The 17,528-nt window shown below is 40.5% G+C and overlaps 1 protein-coding gene across 31 annotated transcripts in view; it reads right to left on the bottom strand.

Moving 5' to 3' along the window:
- SLC25A21 (solute carrier family 25 member 21) overlaps nucleotides 1-17,528 on the bottom strand; it is a 463,129-nt gene that overhangs the window by 19,063 nt on the left and 426,538 nt on the right. For all 31 annotated transcript variants that reach the window (XM_036256725.1, XM_036256732.1, XM_036256740.1 and 28 more), the window contains one exon: nucleotides 8,284-8,448. In XM_036256725.1, the coding sequence (XP_036112618.1) occupies nucleotides 8,284-8,448 (165 nt within the window). The remainder of the gene's footprint in view (nucleotides 1-8,283; nucleotides 8,449-17,528) is intronic.

Genomic DNA, 17,528 nt, shown 5'->3' with positions numbered 1-17,528 from the left:
TTCACCTCCCTCCAAGATCCTGATGAGTACCTTATGAATTCATCTTTGTTTGATCTTTGGCTGCATTAAGGAAGGTGTGTGTTTAGATCACAGAAAGGGTTGATCCTAGTGTATTCTGAATTGATCAACTTACAACTGTAGTATTGTGTTTAGGTCCAACACTGACATGGGTAAATCTGATGCATTTATAGTGAGGGAGAGAGACCACACAGACAACCAGACAACGTTTTTGAAGAGGGGTTGAGGAACTGCGAATATATTCTGAATAAGGAAAAGACTCCAGGCTCACATATTCATATAGTTAAAGAATGATAGTACAGTGATTAAGAGCATGGACTCTAGCATCAGATTGCCTGGGTTCAATCTTTGGCAGGATCTACAGGATTCACAAACTCAGACACTCTTTGTGAAGATGCCTTCAAAGCCTCTTCAAGGGCTGAGCTATGCCACATTCACCTTTGTACGTATATTGGGCCTGACACATCATGGGTGTTTAATACATTTTTTCTCTCTCCCTTATAAAGATATACTACACAAAGAACCAAGGTCTCAGAAGCTCATACAAAGGAGGTAAATACACACACTGGTTAAGCACCTGGTAACAACCACAAGGCAAATAATAGCCACTCATCGTTGCCTGCCCCGCAGCTGGCAGTGGTCACCATGAAAATGTTGTGGTGTGCTGAAATCATAGCTGTCTCCTGGTAACTGAAAGTGAACTGCCATTTTTTTAAAATAAGAAATTTGCATTTTAGATATTGTAAGTTTCAGTGGGTCCAAGTCAACTAGGAGTAGAGTCAGTTCTCAGTATATACCTTTCATTTTCTCTAATCTTGGCTCTATGTGTGTGTGTGTGTATGTGTGTGTGTGTGTGTGTGTGTGTGTAAACTTTGACAAAAGCATTTCCCTCCTGATATCATGGTATCATACTATTTGTCTCCCAGTGAAAATACCTGCTTTTGAAGCTTAAGGAAAAAACACATTTGTTTTTACTTCACAGCTATCAGAAGAATCTATTACCGTGTTTGTTTTTTCTTCATGTGAGATAATTTGGGGAAATGCTAGCTCCTCACTCCACAGAAGGTCACTAACTAAAATGAGATGGTTTAGTTGATAAGCATTCTTCACGGAGTGTGGAGTGTTCCCAAGACACTATCCTTGCAGGGCTCTGGGCCTTGGAATGAAATCAAAATCTTGTTACAAGCTCAACATCTAAATGTAGTCATTCAGAAAACAGCCATGAAAATTTATTCCCCCCCCCCCCAGGCTATCTATTCTTTAAAGTGTTGTGAAATGTAAAATAATTTTAAAGGTTCTTACCCACTTAGCTTAAATTATAAAATATATACAATGTCAAAAAGGGTTGGGTTTAAGAATAAGTTATCAGTTGATTATTTTTATACATATATACACATCTCTCTCTTTTATCAATATTACATAATATATATTAATTTATTGACATGGGTAGATAATTTCTTATGTGAGTCAACTATATCGCTGAGTATTATCATACAAAATGAAGAAAAGTATTAATATATTTCCTTGGGAACCTAGTAGGATTTTTCTGTTTTGGTGTGCTTTATCTATTCCTTGCCTCAATAAAGGCACTGACCCCAAGGAAAACTAACAAACCAGGTTCCCAAAACAAAATTCTAAAGGCTGAGAAGGCAGGGTACACACATTGAGATGCTGTGATATGGAGGGAGGCACATGATCAGGAAGAAGTCTTTGAAGCAAGTTCATTTCCTGAGATTCTACTTCTAGACTTCTGTAAATGAACTTTCCCATGCCCATTTCATCCCACTTATGTAATATGTTTGTTTGACATGACCCTTCAATTAAATCCATTAAAGGGGCATCAATTGCCTTACTATTACTTACCTAAAACATTCTGGCCCATTTGCCCTCTGCAGCCTCCACTGCCTACTTTTCCCCATGGTTCACCATATACCACTTACCCTCATTCCTTGTCTTCTCCCAGCTTCCCCAAGCCTCTTTCTGCTTTGGCTGAGTCACACATCTGCTCATCCTCTTCACCTCGGCCTGGCTAATCCTCATCCTCGAGCCCCTACATCACCCTGCCTATCGTGGTCTAGATTAGGATTCTTGGTTATAAATGCTCACAGCTTGATGGCTGTCAGCTCCCTGTGTAATGACTTGTTTATTGTCTGTCTCCCCTGCTAGACCGTTAACCCCATTAAGGCAGAAGCAGTAATGACACTCAGCGAGATGGTGCTGGGCACATGGTTGATGTGCCATGAATACTTTGGGTATGAATGAATAGAAGGAACCCACTGAAAACCTAAAGCACCTCATTTCCATCTACTTGGGTGGTGCCTGATGGGAGAGTTTGGGCCTGAAGTTTATTTAAGAAAGTGTCTGAACTCCTGCCCCCCTTCACTCTGTCCTTTCCATATCCCCCCATTCCAACAACCCTCCCCCACCAGGGAGTCTATGGAAACTGCCAATGATACATACTGCTTTTTACTGCAGAATCTTGCCACACATCCTGGAATTTCATAGATAATATATACTTGTAGTTTTACCCCACTGGTCACCAGAAAGAAGAGCTGTTCTTACTGAAACTTGAATGCTCTTACCCTTCCCATTACTGGATGATGGGTAAGACACATGATTGAGTAAGAGAGAATCAGAAAAATAAATGGTCATAAATGAAATTCTACTATGATCTAATTCTACTGAGATTCTTCTTTTCAAAATACAAACGTTCTGTCCACATTCTCCCCTTGAACCCAAAGGTGTGTTTTCCATTCAGCTTAGTGTGTATCTTAGGGAAGGATATAGCTCTAAATTGTGAAAGTAACACATTTCCACATTTCTTCTTATAAACTGAAGTGGGTCTGGCACCACCCTCAGGCTTTCTACAGAATTTACAAAACAAAGAAAATAGTAAAAAGCTTAAGAAAAAATTTGCATTTCAGAAGGGCAATCTTTTATGAATATAAGCTCAGGAGAAAATAAAATATGTTTGACTTAATGCTGTCTGTAGTAAAATTACCACAGGGACAGGTCTAAATGGTTTATTAAGTAAGAAAGATTGAACATATGAAAAATTGTTCTCTCCTAGAATATTTCCAACCCACACATGTAATTTATATCATGGCAAAATGCAAACACAAAAGGTCTATTGTTTTGGCAAAATAACCTACAAACGTGCTTAATTAGGATGCAAACTAAAAGCACAGTGTATACTGTTGACAGTCATGAGCTTTAGATCATGATTTCTATTATTATTATTATTATTTTACTTATGGAAACATATGAAAAACAGTAAATATGGAACTAGAGGACAAAGTTATTAAAGACACGCAACATTTAAATCTCATTTGTGTGTCAACAACACAGATATTATGCTCTGACGATCCCCAACTTGGAAAGGGAATGAAAGAAATTGTGTTTTGGAAAGAAAGCTTACTCCCATGGATATTTGAAAAAGATGTCAGCGTTTAAGTTAATCAATATCTGTTCCTAGTGGGCTTTACTTTGAGAAGTGATGGCCCCTTTCTGGGGAAGAAGGATAATTCTTCATACTGACATTCCATTCCATTTACTGCACGATGTAAACAAATGCCTCCATTAAATGAATTCCATGGCCAGTTAATATCCAAAGCAGCCCTTCTCTATTGTAGCCACTTATTCACCATCCAGTAGGAGCAGCTAGATTCTAAAAATAAATCTGAGAGAATACATGGGTCACTATGTTCAAGCTGTTAATTTCCAGGTTTTCCAGGGCTGTGTCTTACCATTCTGTGTGCTCACGGAGTGTAAACTAAGGATGCAGAAAGAGGGTGCCAGACTACAGCTGAATGAAGCACAAGAGAAATGTGGTTATATTATCTGGATATGCTAATTATTTCACTTACTTAAATTTTAGTAACCATTTTAAGAGATAACTATGTGTGACAAAATACAAGGTACAGTATAGAGTTGAAGCATCTGATGGTTCAGTGGGAAGAGTTCTGGCCTCTGGTTCTTTCCCTCCTCCTGCTCTATGGTATCAGATAAATTACTTCAGTAACGTTCAGCTCTGGGCCTTAACTTCCCATTTGGTTTCCTTATCTGAAAATGACAGTCATTGTGATGAGGATCAGGCAAAAATCAGGGAGTCTACAAAAATGGTTTTCATAGTATAAAGTGATACAGAGGTCAGGATATTTCTGGGATAGCTTGAAAAAATGTATCTACAAGGGATCCCCAACCTGAAGAGTTAAAGTTGAAAACTTCATGGATAAATACCCGACCTGAGTTATCTGGACTTACTGCTTCGCGTTCTTATTTTACCTCTGTAGACACAGCCCTAGAGTTCAGTAAAATGTGAAAAAGTTAACTAGGTACTCTAGTTTATGAGATTCTATTAAATTTTTCACTGATTTATTACATGCTTATTATAGAAGCTTCCCACAGCTCAGAATGGTATAAAGAAAAATTACTTTCCTTCCACTGCTGCTTGCTTTCTCCTGCCTCTGCCCCATGTACACACAGGCACACGCACATGCACACATGCACACACACACATGCACACGCACACACGGCTCCCAATTTCCACTCTCCACATAACTTTTATAGACAGTTTCTTGTAAAAATCAAATACTTCAAAAATGGAAAACACTGTAAGACAATTTATAGATTTAAAAATATAATAAATTAAAGAAAAATCTAGAATTATTCCATGCCACTCAGGGTTGGTGAAATCTCCAATTTCCTTGGAACAACGAAATGACCAATTGCTGGGTGAGGGAATTGAAATAATAACCCTGTAAGCAAACTGCCCAGAGCGTGTGGCTAGAGAGGGCCTACAGCAAAGATGGAATAAAGCCTTCAAGGAGCAGCACCTCCTCCCCACGGCCAACAACTTGACGACGTTCTTCAACATGTTTTAATGATTATCATACCTTCCTCTTCACAAAGAATTGATTTATTATGGTTTAAATGTAAAGAATACTGGTTTCCCAGTTTTGAATCAGGCTTGGATTACAGAACACATAAAATCAATGACTTTGTTCTAGGCAAGAAAAAACACAGCGTTCATTTAAGTGCAAAAGAAACAATCCTGGGGGGAAATTCATCTTACAGTTCTCTATGCTAACTGCTTCCACCACCAGTTCACCACCTCTGCGCCTCCCCTTGTCCCTGTCATCAGCATTGGTGCAACGGACACGTCTATGGCACCTTAAAACTCACAAACAACTTCACATCTATTTATGTTAATCCTCAAAACAATTTTGTCGGGATGAAAAAACAATCTTAGTTTCTTAATGTGCAGATAAAAACAAACACTGAAGCTGAGAATAGGGAGTTGATTGGCCCAAGACCATTCGTCCTGTAATGAATGGATACACTGATCATCTTCAACTCAGGTAAACTGATGATCTTCAGCTCAGACCTCTCCGCTCAAGCTCCAGGACCCACAATCAATACTCAACATCTGCACTTTGGAGTTCCAAATGTGGTTAAACTCAGTTTCCAGGCTAAGCCCATAATATTCTCCCATAAACTTTTTTTTTTTTCTCATTCAAAGGTTTTCTTTCTCAGTAACTGACACCATTATCCGTTCAGTTTTTCAAGCCAAAAACCTAGGCATCCCTCCTAACCACCACCCTGTTCTCAACATACACATAGACTTCATCACCACATCATATAGATTCTGTCTTCTGAAGATGTCTCACATCTGTCCACTTCCTATTGTTTCCACCATGAACACTGTGGTCCAATTCCCCAGCATCACACATTAAAATAATTTCTTTGTTACATGCTGCCTTTCCCTCAGCACCCCCACTCCACTCATTTTCCACGCTGCAGCCAGAGTCATCAGGTAATCCCTCTGCTTAAAATCTTTTGTTGGCTTCGGATAAAGAAGAGAATCCTTAGTGTGGACTATAAGGGCCAGTATGATCTCATCACTGTGAACTGAAAAGATAAATGAGCTCTTTCCATAGTTTCAGAATACCATGATGTCGTTTTAAAAAAATGAATATTTAAGCTTCCATGTTTTTAATAATGCACATTTAATAAGTTAAGTGCATTGATTAACTGTAGAATGAAGTTTGCACGTGTGGCTATTTCTAAGCATTAGTAACACATGATCTTTCTGAATTTCTTTCTTGTTTTTCTTTTTATTAATTTCAGAGAGAGAGGAAGGGAGAGGGAGAGGGAGATAGAAACATCAATGAAAGAGAACATTGATTGGCCACCTCCTGCATGCCCCCACTGGGGATCTGGCCCACAACCTGGGCATGTGCCCTGACTGGGAGCAGGTGACCTCTTTGTGCATGGGTCAACACTCAACCACTGAGCCACACCAGCCAGCCTGAATTTCCTTCTTAAATGTAACCAAATTCATTATATTGTAACATATGCATTAATATATATGGACAAAGATATGTAGTGAAATGTACAGGGTGGGGCAAAAATAAATTTACAGTTATATGTGAAACAGTTTATTCTTGTATTTTTATTTATTAATTATTGTATTATTTTTATATGAACAGTAAACCTACTTTGGCCCCATTCTGTATAAAATTTATATATGTAAATAATTTTCATAATTCATTTCATTTGTATAATTTCTATCTATCTCAAGTCTTTGGATAGCTGGAGAAAGGGAGGCCCAGACACTTCCCCCATGTCACATGGTTTCATCTCAGCCTAAAAGACAGGGGCAGCTTCATGGGTGTATGACTTGAGTAGTCACCAGGGGCTACTCTTCAGAGAGCCCCAGGCTTGGTTTATTGCTTTACCATTGCTGTCTTGAAATTCTTACTTTTTGTACAACGGCCTCACAGTTTGTTTTTTCCCTGGGCCTCACATCGTTTAACCCATTCCAGCTAAAAAGAATCTTAAATATCAAGAGTTGAAGTCTTTCATGTCATCTAGGACCCGAGTGTTCATTGCACTGTATTTCTGTATTTCAGGAACTCGACAGGAGAAGAGCTGAGGACCACCAGAGTCAGAACTGTCAGTCAGTGGGAGGATCTCTATATTGTGGCCAATCATAGATTTCAAACAAACAAAACATAAGCTTTTACTCAATGAATGAAATTTCCAAGTACAGTGAAACCTGGTTAACAACTCTGGCTCTGAGTGAGGTAATGCCAACAGGTGGTTAACGCAGAACATGCCTTTGATTCAGCTGTTCTCATACTTGCCGTAAGTCTTGGCCTAGAACGTTGGGAGTAGCTGGGCAAAGATAGGTATAAATAATGTTACTAAAGAGTCTGGCGATAGCTACATTAGAAGTATTTTTATAAGTTATAAAAAGTCCTGCAACACTTTTGTACTAGGCAAAATGAAAAACTGAGCCCCTCTGGGAAGCTTCCTGCACGTGAAAAATGTCTCCCCAACTGCTTCCAGGATCGCAATTTTCATTGCAAGCAAGCGCTGTGATGGTGGGGAAAATTATGAGCCAAAGCTCACAGATGCTCATTTTAAAGCATGTCATGTGCTACTTTTATCTTCTGGAACTTGAAAGGCTGCTGGCATCTGTAAGGTACCATTTAAAAAATAATAATGATTATTATTAATCTGCTGCAAAAACAAATTGAGCTTGCCTTAATTAGGCGAATTTAAAAATCAATACCTAGGTAAGGTTTCAATTTTAGGCCAACAATTTTTCTCATGATCTCAGAATTTATTTAGAACATAAAATTAAAAAAATGTTTTTCTTTATTGATTTTAGAGAGAAAGGAAGGAAGATGAAGAGAGAGATAGAAACACTGATGAGAGAGAACATCGATTGGCCACCTCCTGCATGCCCCTCACTGGGGATCAGGCCCACAACCTGGGCACGTGCCCTGACCAGGAACTGAACCAGCAGTTCTTGGTGCATGGGTAAATGCTTAACCAGTGAGGCACACCGGCCAGACTAGAACACAAAAATTTAAACTTTCTGAGACAGTTATGCTTTTGAGATAAACATTAAGTAATAACATAGTTTCTAGAAATTTCCATTAGTGATAAATGGGAAGCATTCAGGTGTAATGGTACATTCAGGTACAATGTAACTGGTGGCAGAGTTGGGTTTAAGTCTCTGCTTTGCTATTTACTATGTGATCCTGGAAAAATGACTTGATCTCCCTACGTCTCATTTTCTCAATTTAAAACAGGATAACAACACTGAATAAATGAGGCTGATGTGGGGATCAAATGACATAACTGATGTCAGTGTTCAGCACAGTAACTGGGACATGATAAACACTCTACCTATGTAGCTAGCATCATTGATAAGGTTTTCCCTCCAGGATTTTAAATCTATTAAGTAGTTACCTTATTGACAGGAATAATGTTTTTGACATTGTAGTAGAAGCCAAAATAAACCATGTTGAAAACTCCATGACGTCCCAAAGTTGCTGTAAATCCTTTGTTGAGGCCCTGGAGTCCCAAGCCTTCCGTCTTAATGATGTGTCTTGCATAGCTCATAGTGGATGGTTGCTGCGGGAGAGAGGCAGAGCCAGAAAGATCATCTTTGGGAATGTGAAACAGAGTAAATTACTATTTAGCTACCCTTCAAGCCAGAATTATTAGGGACTTCTTTTCCCAAACATGAACAATTAGGCCTAAATTCATGCTTTTAAAATTAGGAAACACGAAAAGTAAACAAAATTGCACGCATAACAACAGGCCTTAAAGGGGAGATTGTTGGCAAAGAGAAACATCTTTGGTGGAATTAGTGGAACTAATGTCATGTAATAACTACCACTGCTTTCAACATGTTAATAGTTGTATCCAATTCCGGATTATCCACCCTAATGAAGGGGATTAGCCATATGGATACACTGGTAATCCGTAACTGTGTATAATCCAAAAGGAATTCATATTTAGTTCCTGAATTCAGTGTATTTATCGTTCTAATTCTGTTTTCTAAAGAGAATGTTACATTGCCTCAACAGTTTACCAGGCGCTAGGCTAGAAATCGCGCATGGATAAGGGACGGCTGATTGTTGACTTCCTCACGAGGGCAGGCAATCAGTGTGCGTATGACTTGCTGTGATAAATGATAAATCAGTGGTGTTGGGAGTACTGGGTTACCTTTCATTTACTCCTTTCCAGTCCTCTGATTGATTACCCGAGGTTGAAATACCTTGACTGCTGGAATCCAGTCGACTGCTCTTTCTGGAACACGCTCAGGAGCTCACTGTAGATTTGCCCTGAGGTTTAGAGTTCATTACAACTCATGTGGGTTTTTTTAAAAAGGTTGTTTCCTTTTTGGAGGTATAGTACAAAGGCTATCTCTTGTTGTTAAATGTTCAGTAGTAAGGAGAAAGAAATATTCAGTATTTATTTATGTATTTTGCCCACAAGGCAAGCTGCTGGGGTGGGCACGCAGGCCGACGTGCTTTCTGACCGAAGTGTTTTCTTATCGTGTGCAATTAAAGCTGCATCAGCAGAGCAGAAGAGAATAGGTCCAATCAAGGACTTCATCTAACTTGTATTTATAGCTATGTCATTAACGTGATCCATTGAACGAGCTTGTTTATGTAGTAAATCCTACCGTTTCTGCTCATAAATGTTTTTAAAACTCTAGCTACAATTCTACACTCAACTTCATCCTTTCATTTTAGAGGATTAATTATAATAAGTTATATTGAGCTTCAGGAAAGCTTTTTTGTAACATCACAGGAGAAAGTATCTTAAAACAACAAAAGACGTTTCATATAGGAGAACCACAAATTCTCAGAAGGTTAGCATTTACTCGTTTTGCAAAATGGGACTTTTTTTTTATTGTGTTCTGGCACACTGACTATCTATCCAAATTGTTTATTTTGGTTTTCAAATAGACTTGAGGACAAGTTGAGCAGAAGTTCATTTCTCTTGGACAGACTCTAGAAGTGCTGAGCAAATTGCTAGACTCTGCTGTCTTGCTCTGGGGACAGCGCCTCTCCTGGGCATGGAAGGAACAGGGCAGAAGTGAGGTCGCCTGGGTCTAGCGGTGCTCTCTGAATCTAGCCCAAGCTTTCTCTCCGCCCTCACCCACTCTGAGACCTCAAGGTTCAGGAAGATGAGAACTCAGAGGCCATCTAGATTCTAGAGCAACAGAGGAAGCAACAGCTTTGAATGAAAGTGCAGATGAACATAGCTTTCTTTAACATATCTAAAGATATTTCTAAGATTTAAAACTCCTAGTCTACTAAATGATCAGAATGAAAGGAGAAGACTTCTACTAGATCTTGGGAAGATGAATAAATATTCAAGTGACATTTACTGATGGTCTATTGTCTGATTTTCACTGGCTTGGGTATGAAGTGGGTACAAAGAAGTACATGGAGCACATGGATTTTGAACTCTAATGCCTTGTTGAGTCTGAACTCTAGTTATGAATCATTAAGTAAATCAAAGGGTAGTATAGGAGCTAGAAGTAGGGGGTTGGAGCCAGACAGCTCCAGGTCTGAGTCTCGGCAGTACCACTTGCTAGCTCGGGCAATTATTGTATCCTCTGATTTATCCTCACTTTACTCATCTGTGAAATAAGGATAATAATACAATCTTCTTCATACAATTGTTGTGATAAGTCAATGAACTCTGTCCTATGTAAGAATTCACTCTGCCAGCTGCTAATAATAATAGCAATTATGCTTATTTTGAAAGTACTTATAATACTATTTAAATAACAGCTAGGCAATGACAATCAAAAGGTGGAGGCTGATTCAAAGGAGAGAAGAACATGAATAACTAGCCTCTTCCTTCTCATTCCTTCTGACTATTCTTCCCCTTTTCCAGAGCCCAGGACCCTTGTGACAAACTCCAAAAGAAATGCATCCAGAATGCAAATCATAGGTCTGCTTTCTCTGAGGCTCAAGCAAATCCAACCCCTGGGCTAGAGATCTTCCTCAGTTAGTTCCTTACCCCAGAGGCTTTCCTTTTTGGAGCATCAGATCCCGTCAATTGGCCTCTTCTCTCTCTCTCAGATTGAATTGCCATTTGACCCAGTGATCCCACTTCTAGGAATATACCCTAAGAAGCCTGAAACACCAATCAGAAAGAATATATGTTCCAATGTTCATTGCAGCACTATTTACAATAGCTAAGATCTGGAAACAGCCCAAATGTCCATCAGTAGACGAATGGATAAAAAAGCTTTGGTACATAAACACACAATGGAGTACTATGCAGCTGTAAGAAAGAAAGAAAGATCTCTTATCCTTTGAGGCTACATGGAGTGACCTGGAGAGTATTATCCTAAGTGAAACAAGCCAAGCAGAGAAAGACAAATATTATATGATCTCACTTATCTGTGAAATACATTGAACATAACAGTCTGAAGAACAGGGTAGACCCAGAGACGTGGAAGTAGGGTACAGACTGACAATCCCCAGAAGAGGGGGTGGGAAGGAGGGATAAACCACAGAACTTATATGCATGCACGCATAACCAATGGACATGGACAACAAAGCTGGGAACAGGGCATGGAGCTAGTGGGAGGAAGGTGTCAATGGGGGAAAAAGGAGAAATATCTGTAACAAAAAAAACAAAAAAAGAATCATCCCTAAGAACTCTCGTTTGGTAAATTTATAGACTATAGAAGCAAGAGAAAAGGACAGAAATGGAAAAATACAAAAACTGGGCCTCCACCTCACACAGTTTACAGCCTAGAGAGCACGTTCGTGTGTCTTACTAGGTACCTGAAACACAGCAAGTGCTCATCAATATTATCCATTATCATAGATTCATATATATATGTATGTATATCATCTTATTTAATCCTCTCAACAAGTGTGTGAGATAGGCATTACCATTACCCCCATCTGACAGATGAGGAAACTCAGGTTAAGCTCCTGGCCAAAGACCACAGAGTGAGTGGTTAGTGTCAAGTGCAAACTGAGCAGCCCCCCACCCCAAGTTCATACTTTATACTCTGCACGGTTCCGCCATCCTAGCGTACATGATTGCTTCCCTCAAAAACCCTGTGAGGTGAGCAGCAGGTATAGTCTCCTCATTTTGCAGGTGAGGAAACCAAGGTTGTCAATCGTATTCCTAAAGTGAAAACACTGGTAAATGGCTTAACCAGAATTCTGCTTCTAATCCAATACTGGTCACATTCTGTCGACTCATTCTTATTATACATACATAGCAGTGAGATTTTCAGAGTTTGATCATCTAACTCATACCGGTAACAGACACATAATAACACAAACACATTTTCTGGCAACTTGGGGCCTTGAGATTAAGGAAAACCTAAACTCTAATTCCCATAAAAATTAGAAGTGTGCTTTTTGCTTCATTCAGCGACGTTACATCACATATATGTAAGCAAATACTTCATTAGAAAGGCAAAACATGACTTCCACGAGGATGCTTAAATAGGAAAATACAGAACCATTTTGACTAGATCTCTGTAAACACAAGGAATTTTACTAAACTTATTTGATTACTGGGCTTCCATTGCAAAACCAAATGGTGACTGATTAGCATCGTCAGCCAATTGATTCCAATACTATCCAACCCAGCGGGTCACCCGCAGCTTGGTTTCCTTCCAATGTTTAGATTCACTCCAACTTTCATATTTAGTTACTAATTGTGGGCCAAATGGCATTCTAACTTTCCTAGATGTACCTTTGATTGACTGCACCAGCAGCTGCAATCCTGGAAGAACAGTGGAATGGAATGTGGCTAATACTGAGATACTGCACTGCTTTCCACGTTGGTTTCTAGAAAATGTAGTTCTCTGGTCCCTGCCAGAAGAATTTCCATTCAAAAGAACTCCAAGTCTTCGATAGCTTTGATTTCTGCTCTTGCCAGCTGCTAACTCTGGGAACTCCCTGTTCCTTCATGCATCATTTATTCAACAATGGTTACTGAGTGCCTCCTCGGTGTCATGCACTGTGCTAAGTGTCTAGTACAGGACTTTGCTCATATTTTAGGAAATGTTTTTGCTTTGATTTTTATTTGGAGAGATATGCTGACAATGTTTGTTTCCACCCCTGAGAATATTCCATGATAATTACAAAATAGGGAATTAAATTTCTGTTTTAAAAGTCCTTAAGTAGTTTAATGGAAAGAGAAGCTCCTTTGCCCATACGATACTTCCAGGCACCCCTCTGGGGCACTGGTTCCTTACTCTCTGGGAGCCCAGTGTTAGCGACAAGTCACTGAGAATACTTATGGCAGCCTCAACTATTTTATCTGGAGTTCGTCCATCCAACCACTGACCATAGCTGGCTCTGGTTAGCTTGTGAGATCCCAGACAGAGGTTTTAGGTGGCGGGCACTGTTCCCGGGGTTAACAGCTATCAGAGAATGGTCAGGGGTACAGGCGAGGGGTGTGTCAGTGGGTTTCTCAGTCCCTACAGCCAGGAAGAGCTCTGGGCACACCATGTCAAAACACAGCACAGCCCTGGCCGGTTTGGCTCAGCGGTTGGAGCGTTGGCCTGCGGACCAGGAGTCCTGGGTTCGGTTCCCGCTAGGGGCACGTACCAAAACAAAACAAAGCAAAAAACACAGCACACTCCACACTTGTTTCTTTACTGCTTCCTAAGGCCAGGTGAAATTGTGTTGCATTTTAGAGATAATAGAATAAGGGGGTTGCGCTGGATTTCATCACGCGCCTGAAGAGCAAACCATAGGAGACCCTTTTACAATGAAGCGAGTGTCCATATTCGGGTCCTCAGAAAAACACTGCTTTGCTGACAAGGAGAAGACCCCACTGTTACATTTAGGTAGGAAAATACTTTTCCTCTTTAGGAGATAGATAATCACTTATGATTTTCATTACTCAAGTGAAGTCTTAAAGCATTTTCATAAATTTGAAAAAAGAAAAAGAAAAACTTTGAGAACAAAATGTAAGTGAAAGAAGAGGAAACAGGCTGAAATATCCCACATTTACAATTTCTTTTACCTTAGACTCATCACCAACTCATCATTACAGTTTACTTGAATAGGACATGATTATGGACAAAAAGACACCCAAAATATAATTACTTTATATCTAGAGTTTTACATTTGATAAATGGGTATATTTTATTTATTTCAATTTTTTTCCCCTTTATTAATTTTAGAGAGAGAGGAAGGGGGAGGAAGAGAGAGATAAAAACATCGATGAGAGAGCACATTAATTGGCCGCCTCCTGATACTCACCACTGGGGATCGGGCCCACAACCTGGGCGTGTGTCCTGACCAGGAATCCAACCAACGATCTCTTGGTGCCTGGGTCTACGCTCAGCCACTGAGCTACACTGGCTGAGCTAAGCAGGTCTATTTTAAAACAATCTGTGACCGGAGAATGATTTGCCATAAACACACTCTCCCAAATGCTGAGTCACAAAGCTCCATTAACACCAACTTTATGCCAAATAATTGTCCCTGGCGTTGCACAGGCCCTCTCAGTGCCCTGACGCTGACACCGGGCCTGGATCCCACGTCGTCGCAGGGGAGGGGGGGGGGGGGTCGCCCTAGCACGGGGAAGCTATGGACAGGGTTGCTTTCTCATGGGTCCAGAAACCCTCTTGATTTCCCCTTAAGTTTCTTAATTAACCACATTTCTTTATCCCAGTGAAAACAGTGTGGCTGACTAGACAGAGACCACCATTAACTTCATTGAGCATGATTTTCCCTATCTATAAAATAGAGGTAAAGCCACCTTCTAGGGACAACGGGAGGATTTAAAGTACCAAGTGTGTGTATGCAGTTACCAGAGTGATGGGATTAGAAGGTATTGGCAGAAATCATCAATTATTTTTTCATTAGATAACTCTGTATTACCTGTGAACAAACAAACAAACATCTATTTTGTAATTTACAGCATTACATAAATTTTCCAAAAAAATAAAATAAAACGGGAAAAAACATGTAAGGCATGTTGCACAGTATCTGGCATGTAGTAGATGTTCTGTAAATGGTAGCGATTATCATCACTTCAAAGTCTCAATTCTGAAAGCAAAAATCTAGGGTTCCTGGCACAGCTGAATGTAAGACTGAAGTCTATTTTCTGTAAATGATAATAGAGAGGCAACTTGGCTGCTGCCTTAGGTATTGTTGAAAGATAACTATAGGAATGGATTCATATACATAATTCACTTTTCTGCCCGCAAGAATCATAGACTGGAAAGGAATAATTTATGTGCTGAACAGTTTCCAGGCAGTGTTTCACATAGTAATGCAGGAAAAATTTGAACTTAACTCAATACATCATTCATGAACGTCGACATGCTCTTGAAGCTGGCTTCTCACACCATCTGTAAACACAGCCACAAACTCCCTCCCTCTGTAACTCAACTTCATCTTCTTGAAAGGGATGATCACAAAATGCAGTCCTTTTATTCACCTTATGTTGACTCTACATAATATATCTAAGTTTAAACATTTGTTAATTACCCATGGAGAAAATAATCGCTAAGCTTTGTTTGTTTATTTGTTTTATCCTCACCTGAGGACATTTTTCCATTTTTTTGTTCAGATAGAGTGGGAGGGAGAGAGAGAGAGAGAGACAGAGAGAGAGAGAGAGAGAGAGAAGTATCGACACATCGAGTGGTTGCCACCCGCATGACCCAACCAGGGCCAGGGACAAACTGCAACCGAGGTACGTGCCCTTAGTGGGAACCGAACCCGGGTCTCTCTGGACCACAGGCCGATGCTCTAACCGCTGAGCCAAACCAGCCAGGGCTAATCACTAAGCTTTGTGACATCATATATGATCCAACTGGTTTCTGTTAGATTATTCAGCTCCCAGGATAAAGGGTTTAGAACTATATTTATTGGTATGATCCCAAATCAGATTTTTTTAAAAAAAACTCTATATTTAAAGATTCTACTGTCAATGACACATTTGCCATCTATTCATTGATCCTTAAAATTATAATCACAGAGCATATGTAGGAGACTCATTATTCCTTTCTTGGCCTGAACATCTTTAAAAACTAAATAGAGGCTTTTGCAATTTCCTAAAGGTTTAGTTTCATGTTTAGGGGTGAGAATGATTATGTTCATATGTAATGCAGATAAAAATGACAGACTAGAAGGAAAACCTGTGTCCCCTCCACACATCAGAGGCCGATCCTATAGACCTCAGGGAAGGAAAACATAACCCGTTAGCCAAATACTAACTTTGAAGTAGATTTCAAAGTGGAGAGAAACACTGGGAAACAATTCACACAAGATTTTGCTCCTGGGGAGAAATTCACATTTTCCAGGCTAGCAGAGAGCGTGCCAGCCAAATACCACTGAGTTTCGCGCAACTGATAGGAGACTGCTAGTTCTTACGAATATACAGATGAAAAAACGATGCATCCACTTAAGAGGGAAGAAAGTTCCTATAAGGACAACCAGCTACAGAGTCACTTTTGGCAAGAATGGATGTGCTAACTATCTCCAACAGAGAAATCCTCAGGCAAGCCTAGTCCTAAATCAAAAAGACTGCAGACCAGAACGACACTTTCCTTGGGTTTAGTTTGAAGGACAGGGGGAAATTTGGGTCTCTCCAGATTTGATCTGAACATGTTTTTACACCCACTGAACCAAACCAGAGCATGACAAAGCTGTGATTACTTTGCTCCCCACAGAAGGTCAAGCATATTTAAATTAGAGACCGGTTTTCTACATTCGCTGTGAATTTTAAGAGGCTGGCCAAGATTCCGGTGTTGAAATTGGAGCAAGCGGGGCGGGGCTTACCGTCTTTGACTGACAGGGTGGCGACTTTAAAAAGTGGACAAGAGACAAGCACACCTATTGAAATACTTTATACAGAAGCTGGAAGAATATGAGAGAAGGATCGGAAACCAAATTAACCACAATTTCCTTTCAATTTTTTGAACAGTTTATGGCTAACCTGGGTGGGAAGCCATAGTTTATGGGTAACCTACTTCTGATTGGCTAGAGAATCAGTCCTGGACCACAGAGGGGAGAACCCAGGCACCCGCCAGCAAGTGTACCTGCCATTCCTGGGAAATCCTGGTGGGAACTGTACTTGAGACTCAAGAACATAACACACGCAGCCCTTGCTCTCGGCCAGTGATGTCCCTGAACCCCAGCCGGAGGGGCCACTGTCCTGGATCTCAGGCTTCAGAGGGCCCCATTCTGGCTTTCTGCCAACGGGGCCTCGACTCACATCCTACGGCCTCCTTCTAGCTCACGCTCTGCGCACCCTGGACTGTGGCAGTGCTTTGCTTCGGCGTCTTCACCCTGCCGCTGCCTCTGAGACCCGCGTGATATTAAGTGTAACACTGATTACTGTCGTCTTAGCCTGTCTGCCGCTGAAGAGCCCCTCTCCACTACAGCGATTTCTTAGGAAACTTTCATGTTCAGGGGCCAATTGGTGACTCCCCTCCTTCCTCAGGCTGACAAAATAGGAAAAGCCACAATTACTGTGCAGCGTCCAGGGCGGTTCGCACCTGGCAGGGGAAGCCACGCTGCTTGAGAAACTCGGTACTGGCAGAATGAGAGTTCTCTACCTGCAGAACGAGCATCTGGGGAAACTGCTCTGCTTCTCTTGAAGGTGATGTCAAGCTCTCATTCTGCACCTGCCCATCCAGTTCCTGTTCCATCACAGCTGGTAGCTGCCATGGACTGAAACGGCGGAAAATG

This window comes from Molossus molossus, unplaced genomic scaffold (genome assembly GCF_014108415.1).
Source record: "Molossus molossus isolate mMolMol1 unplaced genomic scaffold, mMolMol1.p scaffold_m16_p_1, whole genome shotgun sequence".
In the NCBI taxonomy this organism is placed as follows: Eukaryota; Metazoa; Chordata; class Mammalia; order Chiroptera; family Molossidae; genus Molossus; species Molossus molossus.
The sequence above is the reverse complement of the archived record's forward strand: the minus strand, read 5'-3'. Positions and strand labels throughout refer to the sequence as shown.